General features: G+C 41.9%; 1 protein-coding gene across 1 annotated transcript in view; it reads left to right on the top strand.

The window, feature by feature from the left end:
- The window catches only part of MAGI1 (membrane associated guanylate kinase, WW and PDZ domain containing 1), a 322237-nt gene that overhangs the window by 221515 nt on the left and 85285 nt on the right, over positions 1-15437 (top strand). The window contains exon 3 of the mRNA XM_009284383.2: positions 7120-7239. Within this exon, the coding sequence (XP_009282658.1) occupies positions 7120-7239 (120 nt within the window). The remainder of the gene's footprint in view (positions 1-7119; positions 7240-15437) is intronic.

Here is a 15437-nt window from a genome sequence, read left to right on the forward strand (position 1 = left end):
GGTCAGGGAGGTGCTGCTGTATTTGAATATTTGGCATAGATCCTTAAACAGGTCTTTTTTAAGTGGCTGTGTTGGGGAGTGTGGCAGGTTTTGTACCCTTACTTCTTCTAGTCATCAGGTAATTATCAGTTTCTTTTAAATTGATATTACAGTCGAGAGCGAACCCCCTCATGCTGAATTGGCTTTGTGTAGCCACGGCATGGTGTCTCATGACACATACAAATGAGCTTGCAAAGCCCCAACGCAGCAGCAAGTTATTTTTGTCCCTTTTAATCTGTTAGACCCTGATCCTCATCTGTAGGGTTTCCTGAATCCCATTGATTTGTCTAGAATGAGGCTCCTGAAGTCCTTTGAGAGCCTGGGTCTGGCTGATCTTCTGCTATAAACCGGAAACAAACTCACTTTCTCTACCTCGAAACGCTATAAGGATAAATTATGTGTTGAAGATTATCAATGTTCTTATTTGGTCGCAGTGAAGGCCACAGGAATACCAAAAATAGTAGATTTAAAAGGGACAAAAATAACTTGCTGCCTGGAGGGTATACAAACTCCGAGCTGTTGCTGCGCGGCTTGGCTGAATCATTTATCCAGGAAGGCTCCAGGCAGTCAGTACATCTTTGAGAAAAAGGCCAGAGAGATGCAACTGGACATGGCGCCTCAGAAAAAGGGAGAGCGGCTTTTACATGCCCTGAGGGTTGACCTGCCATTGCTCGTGTGCGTGGCTGGCACAGTCCTTTGAGCAAGAGGGGATCCTCACAAACTGCTGCTGTGGGATCCAGCTTAGGCCACTTAGTGTTGCTGGAAAGGCTGGTGGGAGCAGAAGGAGATAATGACCTCTTTGTACAAATCCCTTCCATCTCCCCCTGTAGAAGAAAAATGACTTTAGACCACAACCACGAAATGCGTTTCTCTCTGAAATGTGTCTGTAGAAAGACAGGTTTGTCTTGGCCAGCTGTTTTCTGGGTTTAATCAGTCATTCCTGCTGACCACAGTGACAGAAATTTGCTTTTAGTACTGCAGTTATCTGTGTGGCCAGGAAGAGTCAATCAACATCTGTTCCTGCACATGCATCATTAACAGAGCCGTGAATTAATTTCTAGCGACAGACCACATTCTCCTTTGGACTGAATTTCTACTCCACCACTGAGACACTTTGAATGCTTGTCACGTTCTTGTGGTTTATAGGTATCAAGTCACTGGCTAGAGAAGGGACAGGCAACATTTAAAATCCCAGAATGAGCTTCCTGAGTTTCAAGTTTCAGGAGCAAGTTTTATTTATAAGTCAAGCATGTTTGGTTTGTAACAGACTAGACCGCTCTGAAACTTCCATATCTTCATGTAGTTACAACTATAAATTACCCCTTACTCCTTACCATACTCAAGTGGGGACACACACGTGTGTAATAGAGAGCATAACAGCGTCCAAATACAATTCCTACAACTGCTGTTGAAAAAACCCAATCAGTAGTCTTAAGTTTGGATAACCCCAGAAGTCAATACGATGAAGTAGTTCTGTGTACAGTGTTTTCTTACAGGTAGGTTACACTTTAGTTTTTGTTAATGTAGATAAGGCTATTTCTAATACTGTGATGCAGGTAGGTTCTGCCTTAAGCTTGGCTGCTAATCAAGTCGCCTCTTCTGGAGACAGACCAGGTTTTCTGTGTCTTTTCCCTTCTCCACTTGCCATTAGCAGCTATGTGGAGTTTGTCCTGCCTTCCAGTTATCTGGCACCATAGGTGACAGATGCAGGAGAGCCAAAGGAGGCTCTCCAAATTATCCTGTGACATGAGGGAAGAAGGTGACCTCTAAACACTGTGCAGAGGGAAGAGGGGCTGTTTTCCTAATATGTTTCTTCCTTGGCAGCTGAAGATTTTTTCAGTGTAGGTGATGAAAGCAGTCTCTTCTTCTTGCTGAATGAAGAAAAATACCAGTCTTCAAGAGCAATGGCAAGAACAGCATCCTTCCTTCTAACCCGCCTGCAAACAGCCTCTCAGCAAACCCCCGCAACAGTGCTTGGCGTTGCAGCTTCGGGAGTCAGTAGCATCCCTGTACGCTTCACGTTAAAACCTTATTTACTACAGTTCCATTCACCTGTGGTAACCACCAGTGACTTGAGTTTGTATAAAATATGGTTGTAGCAACTATATCATTACTCTGAGCGTACAACTCCCACATTATCTGTCATTTTAAGAGAAGCTGGTCAGTGCAGATGAGAAGCAAATGAGTTGTGGCTTGATCAGATATATTTTGGTGGCTCACCAGATTATCATTGCCAGCCAGTGGAATCAGATAAGGAGTTTGCAGAAATCATTGCTTTGCAAATGGGCGATGTAGGTGTTCTGCACTTGAGAAGTCAACTTCTAAATGACTTGCTAGGGGCTGTTTTGGTGCATGGTAACAGAATTACTGCTCAGGAACTGGGTTTTTTTTGTTGTTTTAACAAGAAAGTAATTGAAGTGACTACGGCCCCTTTGAAGTCTTTACAATAAGCAAAGATTCTGATTAATTTAGCAGCGGGGCATCAGTGGCTATTAACAGCTTAACATGAGGCCCTGGTAGATTGATAAGGAGCTAAACAGCCCCTGAATCACATATTAACAATCTGGCCATACTATAATTGCGGCTCATGTTGGGTAATTGTCAGCATGGTTGATAGGCAACACAACAGCAGCAGCTATTTGTCTTTTAAATGGGCACTTAAATTATTCAGAATAATAGTTCATAGTCATCAGTACATCTGAGCCACAGTCCAGTTATTCTAGGCATGGATGACAAACTTTAATTTAGTTAGCTTAAGTACAGCACTGGGCTCTGCATGGGCAAACTCACCTGTGTCTGTAAGCAATTTCTCAGGCGGGGTGTCCAGCCCATGGTGAGATCCCTCTTCTATGGCCCAAGCATTAGTGGTGCATGAATAAACTAGGATGCAGCTAGCTTGGATGTGGTAACCAAACCAACAGCCGGGCAAACGTTTCACCTAGCATCTGAGCCACCCATGTTATATGTAGTTTTACCTCCCCAGACCAAGAGAGAAGGTAAAACCTGCAATGCTCACCTTATTTTTATTTATTTATTTTCTTAAGTCTGCTGTGGTTGCAGAAGGTTTGAGCAATTCCCCTGTGAATTTAATGTCTCTAACTAGTTCTATACGTTGTGGGACATTCTAGCCAAATAATAGTGAAAGTTTATGAACCATTAAATGTGCAGAAGGAGTCGGTAACCACTCGGTTGCTCCTCCAGTTCCTTCTTGTTGCAGCATTAGCAAATCTGAGCTAGTCACACAGTGGGGCATAGCTCAAATTAATTAGTTAAATTGCTATCTAATGGCAATAAGATTTGATGCCACTTAATATTTCAGTGCAAACATGGCAGGCAGGTTAACACATTTAAATATGATTGGCTCGCCTGTTCTAGTGGAGTATCTTAACTCCTGTTTGGGCCATCTACAGCACTCATTGTGCTCAATTAATTCTGCCATTAGCAGTGGTCTGATCTGCTATTAGCTCTGATAAAACGTACAGTCATCTCCATAGCCCTCTCCTTCAGTGATGACCATCCTGTGTTAAGGATGCTGAAATGCAATTTAAAGGGGGAGGGAGGACACACACACACTATGCTTTGTACATAATTAAGTCACATTAATGATGGGAGACTTAATTACAATTTGGAGTTTATCAGCAGAAAGCTCCAACGGTAGCTTGCAGCCTGCGATGGTGTTCGGCTGTGCACACACATGCTGCACAGTAGTCGAGCAGTTGTTTCAGGCTGTGGAAGGGCTCGGGGTGGAAGGTGCTGATTATTCTTAGCGTCCTGTGCCTGAGAAAAGTCATCGAGTTTGCTTACGCGCCTCTTGGTTTTCTTTTCTTTCTCCCTTTCTTTCCGCCCGCCCTCTCCCCCCACCCCCTTGTGAAGCAACCCTTCTGGCTTTGTTGTAAGTGTGGTTTGTAATCATTGTACACATCCCAGATGGTTCATGAAAACTCTTTGAAATGCCATCTGCCAGGCGTGTGTCCAGCCGGCAGCCTGTCATTCTGCTACAAGAAAAACGGAGGCGGGTTTTCCCTTTCCCCTGCCTTTCTGAATTGCATTCACTAACACTTGCTCAGATGTGAAGCAGGATAACAGCCCGAGCATCTGCAAGCCATCTTTGCTCTAGACAGCAACATGGAAACTTGTTGGGTTTTTCGCCTTCGCCCAGATAAGATATCCTAACCAGTGTAGTTTTTATTTTCCCTCTGTTTGTTGCTGGAGACCGACGCGAGGTGACAAATGTTATCTCTGTGATGTAATGTTTTTCTTTTACGCGGTGACTTGGTGTTTCTAATGCATTCAGCGTGTGTTGCAGGCAATCGTGCTGATAGCAAGCACATCTGCGATTTTTCGCCTTGAACATATTCAGGAAATTAAGAACACTGAGATGAAACAAATAGATCCATTAAAATGGCTAGGAGGAATTATGGCAGAGATATAATTGTCATGTCAAATAGGCAGCCAGCACTAGTAAACTGCTGACTGCAATTTCACTGCTATAAAAATTCAGAAGGAAAAAAAAAAGATTAATAAATACTTTCTGTGGGAAGATATAGATAAAGAAAAGAAGGCGGCTTTAAAAGATAAAGTAAAATGAATCCTGAAGTCCCCTGATCTTTGTGTCTCATGAATGCGTGTTGTCAGTTACTGGGAAAAAGTATGTCCCAATCTTTGTCATTCGGCTTGCGTGCCGCATGGCTCAGGGTGATGTTTGACTGATGCATTGGACAAGGCACACTACAGAGTTTAATTCTCACTTCCATCGTGCTCCAGGCATGGGACAGCTCCAGCACATCCTTGGACATACTTATTGCTGAAGCTTTTCATTCTTCCTCCGTACCTCTTGTGGGCCTGGTTTAGGGGAACCTGGCAGGGGGCAGGAACCACGATGCCCTGGCGAGGGTCCTCACAGCCTGAACATCGACAGCGATGTTGATGCTCAGGGAGGAGGTGCTGCGTCCAAGCTGTGCCACTTCATCCTGGGTGCCTGCATGCGCCTTGCATGCCAGGGAGGGACCTGCGTGGGCATTGCCCACTCAGCCTCGCTGCCTGCCTTTAGATAGAAATGCAGATGCTCAGGCAGAGAGAGGCATGTGGTGCAGTTCCAGTATTTCTCTGGTCTAAATCTGTGAAAGACATCTGTCCTCTGTTACAAACTACGTGGTAAAAACCATTGTAGTCTAACTGTAAGGATTCAAGAATACAAAGAATGCAAAATTGAATCCTTTCAAATAGGAAAGAGTAATTCTGCTAGTAGGGTGAAGATATCCATCATCATTTCCATCCCCTTTTTGCTTTTCCTCCTCATTCACACAGCTCCAAGAGAAGGAATGATAGAAAAAGCACAGGAATTTATAGACTATCTGAAGGCTGATGGTAAATAATAAAAAAAGAGAGAGAGTTTCTATTTTGAAACAAGAAATGGAGGATGTTCGAGAAAGTGGATGTCTATCAAGGAAATTAATCTAGTGATAGTCTTTCAAGGGTATCACACTGTCAAGACTGACCTCTTGAACAGTCTCTCAGATGAATAGGGCATAAGCAGACTTTCCGCTTCCCTGGCACTTGAGGAAAACATTTGCCAGATGCAGGCATGGTAAATTTATGCTCTTTCAACTTCTGAGAGCTGGAATCTTCCCAATTAGTTTCCAGAAGCTCAGCTTCTTTATACTTTCTTCAGTCCTTTTATAGAGGGTTTAAGAAATTGTATGCACTGAGAAGGCACTGCCCAGGGGCCGGAAGAGTCCCACAGAAGTGAGGAATCATGCTTCATTAAATGTTAGGTATGGTTTCCATATCTCTAAAGGTATTATTCCCAAGCCAGCAGATTGGTTGTGGCCACAGCACTCGGACACCTCCAACTCTCTAACGCTGCTCTTTTCTTCTAAAGTTCAGTTTCCTGTACCATCTGTAAATCTGTCATTTATATTTAATCTCAGATGTACAGAATCCAGCCATCTCCTAGCCTCCGGAGTCGTGGAAAATAAAGGCTAGTGAACAGAAATTGATCCTAATCAATTAAGCTGTGCTCAGTGACCTAAAATGCAGTGGCCCAAGCCATCTTAGCAAAAAGTTTTTCTTCTAGTTCAGTTTCCTGTACCATCTGTAAATCTGTCATTTATATTTAATCTCAGATGTACAGAATCCAGCCATCTCCTAGCCTCCGGAGACGTGGAAAATAAAGGCTAGTGAACAGAAATTGATCCTAATCAATTAAGCTGTGCTCAGTGACCTAAAATGCAGTGGCCCAAGCCATCTTAGCAAAAAGTCATGAAATGACTCATCTTATACCATGCTTCAAAGGGCTGTAAATTGGTCAGAAGGGAGAAGGGTTTCAGAGCTGGCAGAGTAGCAGTGATCAGAGCCCCGTTCTCCATGGGTACTATTTAAATTGTTGAGTGCTAGAGAGAGATTCAGTGTGAATTATTACTCAAAAGAAAAAGTATTTCTTGAACTGGAACGAGCTTATAGGTGAACTTCCATGAGAAGAGTTTGAAGGTTGTCTAGTGAGCACGTGTGAACAGTGCATCAAAATTGTCTCGCAGTACTTTTTAACATTGAATAAAAACTAATAGCATAAATAGAGATAAAATATTAAGAAATAAGGGAGAAAAGATCTTTATGATGTGAAAGAATATTTGGTGAGATAAAGTGACACAGAAATAGTGGAAGCTAGAAAGAAGTTGCCTTATCTGAGAATACAGATTGCAATTTTAGTGAAGTTGAAGTATGAGAGACTGTGCTAATGGCAGGAAGGTAGTTGCTGGCATATTCCCAGATACCAAACTCTTCCAGCTGTGTTTCTGCATGTGATATGAGAGATTTCTTTGCCAGAGGGTCTTTCTGGGAATATCAAAAACATTGTTGTTGGGTGGAACAACTGGTACTGCCAGCTCAACCTGTGATCTATGTCTCGTCTTGTTTTTATGTGGATTCCTAACTTCTAGCTGAACTTTAGACACTGCTCTATGTGTAGCTCACCGAATTGTATTTTAGAGATACTGTTGGATCTTTATGATCATTTTTTATTGTCCCTTTTAAGTCTTGGTAAGAAAACAACTATATTAACGTGCTAATTTTTCCTTTCAGGCACAACCCGTCCTCCAAGAGAAGGAGAAGTGCCTGGTGTGGACTATAACTTTCTGACTGTGGAGGAGTTTCTGGAGTTGGAGCGAAGTGGGACTCTTCTGGAAGTAGGAACTTACGAAGGTATGGAGCTGTGGGCAGTGAAAAAGCACTTCAAATAACCGTGGTAGGACACCAGGCTTGCAAAACCCGTGCTTGTCTTAGCCAGCTTGAGTTAGGACCTCACTTTCCATCCTAGTGCTCTACTTCTCTTTTCTCTGGGTACCCTGAGAGAAGGAATTCCAATATTGCTGTGCTTTTGTCTTTTCCCTTCAAGTTAACTACCTCAAAAGATTAACATCCGTACGCCAGGAAAATCCAGTATGAAATCCGGTAAAGAAATAGTGAGGGAAGACAGCTTGGCAGTGAATGAAAATGCATCTTTTCTTTGTATCTGCTATAGCCCATCTCCTTGGTCACTTTTTCTTCCCTCCTGCTGTCTCGCTTTCCCTTCATCTTCCCTAAATACACATCCTTCATCACCCAATTGTGTCTCACTATGCAGCTACATGATGCACTGCTTTTGGCCTTTTTTCTTCTTCTTTACTCTTGGATAATTACTTCTAACTTGGGTCATTGTGTTGACCCTTTTTACAGAACAGCTTTACAAACAACAGCACTGAGACAGCCAAGGAGCACTGAAATGTCACTAGGGTGAAAGCAGGAAAAAGATAGCTTTGAATTCCAGGAAAATGCAAGGCAAATTGGCCATATTTAGATACACAATAGGATTTGTGTAACTAAACCTGCAATCTCTATCTCCTTTAAATTGAAAACTCCTTTTAGGGTGGCTATTTATTTATTTATTTATTTCCCCCCTGGAGAACATTCAACTGTACCTCTTGAGAAGACAATGAAAAGAAACACGTTACAGGTTTGAAAGTCCTTCCAGTGTACTTCAGTTCATTCATGCGTATTTCCATTTGCAAGAAGTTAAATGGGTCTTGTTGTAATTACAAGAAGTTGAAAAAGCATTATTCTTGCAGCTGTTAGTAAGTAACATGAAATACATTTAAAACCATGAACTACACACAAATAGCTGATAGTCTTTGAAAAGTAGTCATCAAATATGAACAAAAAAGATTGTGACATGTGGTTTTGGTTTTCAAGCTCTAAAAAAAAGTCCTGAAACACTGTTTGTTTAGTCTGCTTCTTTGAAAACTCTCTGTAAGGTCACCTTTAAACCTCGCACTTATTCCCAACTGCAGACAATTGCAGTGTCAAACCTGGTTTGCATGAAGATGCTAAATGTATAGTTTGGTTTCACTCTTCCACCTCTCAGAGCTGATTAGCTCCATCAGCACCAATGCTAACGTTCCAGCAGCAGCACTTCTCCAAAATGAGCTTTTTCCTCTCCATGTTTCTAATTATAACACTAAATTAGTTTTCTTTGTCATGGTGCTCGAAATAGATCAGCTGAACTGCCTCGCCATTACTTCCTGATCGTACTTGTTCTGGTGACCTTTCCACTTGGAAAGACAAAATGGGTAACTGGCTGTAAGCTGGCTCCTGGGACTTGCTGGGAATTAGTTTTCAGGAAATGCTGTACCCATCTGGGACAGTTATAACATGGTCATTTCATTGCTTATGTGATTATATGCAGTAGCAGCTAAATTGTTTAGATTTCATGGGTTGCTCTTTTGAGTAGCTGAAGATGAGGTTGATTTCTCAGAAGTCTAATGCGTATTTCATTTCTGTGGGTGATAGAAGCGTCTGAACTTTAAAGGAATAATTTGTCAGAAGTGCTGAGAAGCCTCTTTCCCCGTTGACATCAGTGATGCTGGTGCATAGTGGTTCTGGAGAGCTGGCCCATGGAACTAAAAATCAATAAGAATAAAGCAAATAATGATGATGCATGTGTGCACATACGCATCAAGACACATTACTATTTGATTGTAATGTGAAATAAATAAAGTTAATTTTTCACTTAAAGCTTCAAGAAATGATTTTGCTGCCTTCCGAGATTTCTTTAATGGCTTTGTTGTACTTTTTTTGGAAATCTTATTTTACAGCTGTATTGATCAAGACAGTGTTGATCTTGATTAGATCTTGGGAGATGGTGTGGTTCAGACTCAATGCTGCAATCACCAGCATTTTTGTCTGTAAAAAAACCCCAATCCGCCAAAAAACCCAGACCACAAAGTAAGTTAGACTTCTAATGTCCAAGTCTTTGTTATTGCCCAGCTTTATAGTCTTAGATTAATTATAATTTGTTTTATGCTGCATTTTGCTGCCGCCTTTTTTTTTGCTTATTCTAAACATGAGGGATGGAACCCAACCCTGCTAGTGATGGCTTATTCTAAACCAGAGGGATGGAACCCAACAAAAGGAAACAATCTTCTATTTCTCTCTGGAGAACAATAAAATAATACCTTTAATGCATGGCTTTTATTATTAATAATGCCACCTATTGTACGGAGTAGGAATCAAACAATTGCAAAAATAGGGTTGCTTTTTATTACAGTGTAATTAGGTGATTTAGAGATGAAGGAAGGGGAATGCTAGGAAATGGAGAGTAGTGATGTCAAATGGGGAAGTTTTCACGTGCCCAGCAGCCACAAGCTCATGCAGGCTGGTGGTTTGGGGTCAGGGTGGTCCTGAGGTGCCTTCTGGCCCTTAATTTCTAAGAATCTGAATGTGGTATGGGGGGGAGATGGATGGATGCTCTGTGTTTTTGTGCTGTGTTTCAGCAGCTGGAGAGGAAGTCTGACCCAAATGATCAGGATGAAGTTCTGGCGTCACTGGATGACATTTGTTTGCCTCTGGAAGGCATAAAGCCACCCAGATACTAGCACTGTCGTTGGGAAGAGCCTTGCAGGAGAACACGTAACACAAGCATTTGTTTAGTAACAGTTACTGAAGAGAACTGGGGAGAAAGATTAAGAAACAGGGAGCCATCAGAAGAGCGGCAATACACAGGACTTTGATGCTGATACGGATACTATTGATTTGGAAAGAATAAAGAACAAGCAGAAGCAAACAGTTGGAAACCATAAAAGAGTAGGAGTGTGCATCAGGTTTTAAAAGAAAAACCTGGGTTTTGAAAGTGCTTTAATTGCAAAGCAAGAAACTGCAAGCTGAATAGGACAAAAAAGGTGTTGCCTATCTACTGGGCTGCATAATGTGTCATTATTATTTCTTCTGGTGCGCTGCAAATAGGTTCCTCTGGGCAGTTTTTGATTCACATCCCAGTGAATGCAGAGAGGGCATGGCAACTGCTTTTCTGGTCACCTGTCACCTCTCTGGTGTGTTCTGCACCCAAAATGCTCCAAAAATCCTGATCAGGTGGGAGGGGATGTTTGAAAGCCTTAATTCCTGAGGTTTTCAGTTCCAGTTTTAACATGCTGCTTTTTAACCATAAAGCCTATAAAGTTCTTTTTTCCCCTAATGAAAGCTACATGTTGATCCCATGAACCCAGGAGCTGGAGCTGAAATCCTGGAAGACCTGCCCAAAGCTGCGATGCTGCACCAGCATTGGTGGGTTTTGCACCATGTGCATGCTGGTAGAGCTGCACGCAACACGCTCAAGCCAGTTAGTAATTCCCATTGACAATACTCATTAGGAAGGAAAAATCTTATTAGACTGCACATTATCTAGGCCTTCTAGTGGATAGGAAACCATGATAATTGTAATCTCAGGCATTTATTGACCGATCCTTCAGGGCATAAAATACTGATGGATGCATGGAAGTAATTGTGTAGGTTACTAATTATTTAGCAATTACTTCTGCATTTGAATTGCAGGCTCTCACAGGGACCCCAAGGGAGGTCTGTTTTGAGCAGAACCACAACTTCTAGGTTTTATTCCCATTTCTTCCGCAGCTGCTGAGTGGCCCTGGGCAGATCAGGTAACTGCTCTATACTTCAGGTTACTGGCCTGGAGAATATTAAAACAACACTTACTTCTCTCTTCATTAATATTTCAGCAGATATCCTGTGCCTGCAGATATGTGCTATCACAAATAGGAGGGAGAGACTAGAAGCGATGCTATTTCAGAGGGCCGTGCTGAATGCAGCAGCGGAGATGGGTGGTGTGCAGAGACGCGCGGGGACATTAGCATGGTGGCTGAATTTTAAATGGGGATGGCTGTGTCGCCGGGGTCTGGTGAGGCTGTATTAATGCATGCCTGCCCAGCACTTAGTGATCCTCAGAAGAAAAAGTGCTGCACTTTATAACATGTGAAAGGTTATTACATTATAGTGTATTATTGTCAAGGCATCATCTTTCATTCTCAGGACAAGTGTTATGTGATTGCCAAGAGAAGTAATAAGTAATCTGCATTAGTCTCATGACTAAGATGTAATGGGGTGACTTGCTAACATTTTTAAAGTGTATAAAACTAGTTACTGTAGACAGGGTCTCCAATTGTAGTACTTAATGAGTGTAATAAATTACCTTAATAGTGCAGTTAGAATTTCAGCTGAAGTAGAGAGGTGTATTCAGCAACATGCTTCAAATCAAGATGCCTTTAGCCTAATTTATCTGATGTGCTAGCTCTCCTTGGGTTTCTCTGCAGCAGCCCCGCTCCCCCAGCTGCTTTAGCAAAATGGCTGGATTCTCTTTGCTGCTCTTCTGGTGTCTTTGCAGCCTGTGGGTCTGGCCAACGTGGTACAACCTTGAAATGAGAGCTGTGTCTGTGGCATGCAAAACATGACAGGAAAATTGGGTGAGTAAGGGTGGCAGATGCTGGGGATGCCCATGCAGCGGAACAACATGTTCCACTTAATAAGATAAGATCCGCTTATTAATGTCTCCATACTACAGATTGACTCAATAAATCATAATGGCTCCTTTAGCACCATTATAATGTATCATGTCGAATATCCACTTATTAACATCTGTGCACTGCAGAAAGATTCCTGTTCTATCTTTGGCTGTTTTACTTTGCTTTTTTTTTTTTTTTTTTTAATTTGGGGTCGGGGGTGACAACACGTTCTTGTGTATGTACACAATTATCAGTGTTAAACATGAGTGCTGCTATACTAAAGTATCATCTGATAACAATGCTTCATTCTACAAATGGCTAAAGTAGTAGCTAAGTAACTCTCTCTAAAAGCAAATATTCAAATATCTGATAGGGTTTTAGAGTGGTTTTGAATTTCCTGTGGCATCCGTGATTGGCTTCTCTCTGTGCAATTTCAGTAAGAAGTTTTCCAGTGTGAGCTCTGTCTGAAATTGTTCATTAGCAGTCCTGCTTTTCACTGTTTCTCGATGCATCTTAGAAGACAAACCTTAGGGGAAGAGGTTGTTCCCAAACAGCTCTGGCAAAAAAGGATATGATGAGTTGGTTGGTTTTTTCCTAAGTTAGATTTCAGGTTATTTTAAGGCATTATTTACTCTCTAACCACGGTCTGATGTATTGAAGGCTGTTCGTAGTAGTCCATTGATAGATGGCAGCCAGGCACATTTCGGCACTGTTTCTTGGTACTGGATGTGCTCGGGACTGTCTCTAGAATTGGCTACTCCTCGCTGATGTTATCCAGCTCCCTTTGCAGCTGGGCAGCCCTTCTGCTCCAGGAGGCAGCCCAGCCTCTGCAAGCCGTGCCATTTCCCTTCCACTGCAGAGCTCGCCCCGCGCTGCGAGCTGTGATACACATGCCACCGCCTTCCGGAGAGGCAAGGTGTTAATGGGACACATCCTTGTGGTGGGGGTATATATATAAATATTTCAGTATTTGCAAGAAGAAGAGTTGTATATTGCTATGGCTTAACATCGCATTTTCTTGATTCCTAAAGCCTTGTGCTAGGTAGGGTGTGTTCCAGCTGCTTCTCCTGTGTTCTCTGTATATCCCATGCACAAGCACGTGCTTATTTATGTTCCCTATGATTTTTTTTTAATCTATTTGCATGTGGATATAACAGTTGTTCTAATATAGCTGAGTTCAGGAAACACCCTGAGCTTCCATAGCCACCTCGTGCCCCATGCTACCCCAGTCTTACTGCTTATGTGTTACTTTAAGTATCTTTGCTTTGTTTTGGCTCGTTAGAAGTTTTCCATGCAGAAAATGTGCTTGGACGCAGGTGTACATGAGTGTTAACAATAGCATGTGGCAATACCTAGTGATATCTCGACATGGGAAAAATCCGAATAAATGAGATGGATTTGATCTGTAGGTGACTTTCTGCTATGCTGTCATTGCCTCTAAGGACACTAATTGGAGTATATGTTAAATTTCAGACGTAAATTGAAATGTGCATATTGTAACATTTTGACTAATTTAACAAGAAACCCAGACTGATCTGTCAGTTAACCTCACCATTAATAACTGCAAAAATTGACAGAGAATCTACTATTTAAAGCAAATTGGATTTGCATATATTGCAGGTTAATTTCTCTGAGATCTCCTTCCTTGCCTATGTTTTGCTTCCGATCCAGATGCTGTATCTGCGGCCGCCTCCCGGTTGCCTGGATACTCTGAATTTCCTCAAGGCAATTGCTAATCAATGTGCAGTTGCAGCTAGGTGAATCCCACAGACAGCAGCCAGATCTGTCATCTAAATGTAGAAATCTGTAGCAGAATGTGATCTGGGAAGAGAACAGACAAAACACTGTAGCAGGAGCTCTGCTCCCAGGAATCAATTCATCCTGTGCTAATCAGACACAAGCACTGTTGCTGGATTAGATGAGCAGAGGCTCTTCTGCTAAAATTAAGGGTCAATTGTTTTGGTTCTTGTACAGTGCAGAGAAGAGCAGCTGCATCTCGGTAAAGAAAACAATTACATTAATAATTACATTTAAAGTCTTCGTGTCAAGGCCTTGCTTAATTTTGCTGCTTATCTCCAAGTCTCTTTCCCAAAATACCCATTTGCATCAATACGGTAAGCTACGAACTGCTTTTTAAAACGTGAGCTGTTAATGGAGTCCTTGTGAACACAGAGTGGTGGCTTTGAAGATCAGGTGCACTTCTCATGCATGCAGGGTCCTCTGTGCTACGCAGAGGCTTTTGAGTTTCTTGGGTTTTTTTATAATTGCAAAACTATGCCTCACAGTAGGCGTCGGTAAATTCAGAACTGCAAGAACTCTGCTCAGTACTTTCCTGAGAGACAAATGCACTCCCAGTCCCAGGCCTAATCTCTTCACACCAGAAAAGCAAGACAAATTCTCCTCCTCCCAAAAAAAGATAATAGCTACAGCAAAGCCAACACCTACAGATTAAAGTAACTGAAATATACGGTTTAGGACCACATTCTTCAATTGGCATTGTACCGTGAGGATTAATGCTCAAGCTCGTGCTTGACCTTGCACACAGCTCCTCTGCCTTCTTTCAGCTCTCCATGTGGCTCTGCTGCCCTGTCCCCACGCCAGCAGCCTCCATGGTCTCATCTTCCCTCTCTGCAAGGTGAACCACCTACTGTCATATCCATTCCACTTTAGACCCTTTTAGATTGCGTCTCTGTTCTTGTGCATTTCTGCACATTCCAGAAATAGCATCTTGGATGGATGGAGGCCTTTCAACTCGAATTGAATTGAATGGTGATTGACAGAAATTCTTATGGATTAGATTCTTAGTTATTTTACTTAAGGGTAGCTAATTGGTGTATTTTCGTGTATTACATTTCAAATTCCAGGTCACATAAAAAACTTAAGGTTGTCTGTGAATTTACTGCCCATCAGGGAAATATTCAATAAGAGTGTTTTGTTATTTTGAAATATAAGAAAAGTTTTCCATTACCACTAGCTTTCTAAAACGTAAAAAGAAAGTTCTCTTGGCTGACAGCGTTTCTTTAATTTGTAAGCTGCAGGACAGGGTAGAAGCTGCTGTAGATTGCTTTCATTGATTATGATCGCTGCTTGAATTGGCAGAGGAAGAAGTGTTATGACGATGAAAACTTGTCTTATTGTTGTTATTAGCTGTTACCAAAGTCTAATTACTGTGCGTGATGCTAAAATGTGTAATCTGCTGACACTCTGAGATAAGGAGATGAAAAGAAATCAACTCATTCCAAATAGCTATTCTGGGTTTTTTTCATTATTATTGCTATTTCTGTGCACTCTCCTGAGTGACACTTTAGAGTGCATGGATTAAGTCATGGTTTTGGCTGGGGAAGCTGCCATCAAACTTTGGTTGTGGTTAAATAAGCTTTAAGCACCAAGAAGGAGATGAAAAGAAATCAACTCATTCCAAATAGCTATTCTGGGTTTTTTTCATTATTATTGCTATTTCTGTGCACTCTCCTGAGTGACACTTTAGAGTGCATGGATTAAGTCATGGTTTTGGCTGTAAAAGCTGCCATCAAACTTTGGTTGTGGTTAAATAAGCTTTAAGCACCAAGGGACTGA

The sequence above is a fragment of the Aptenodytes forsteri genome, unplaced genomic scaffold (genome assembly GCF_000699145.1).
Source record: "Aptenodytes forsteri isolate BGI_AS27 unplaced genomic scaffold, ASM69914v1 Scaffold53, whole genome shotgun sequence".
NCBI lineage: Eukaryota > Metazoa > Chordata > Aves > Sphenisciformes > Spheniscidae > Aptenodytes > Aptenodytes forsteri.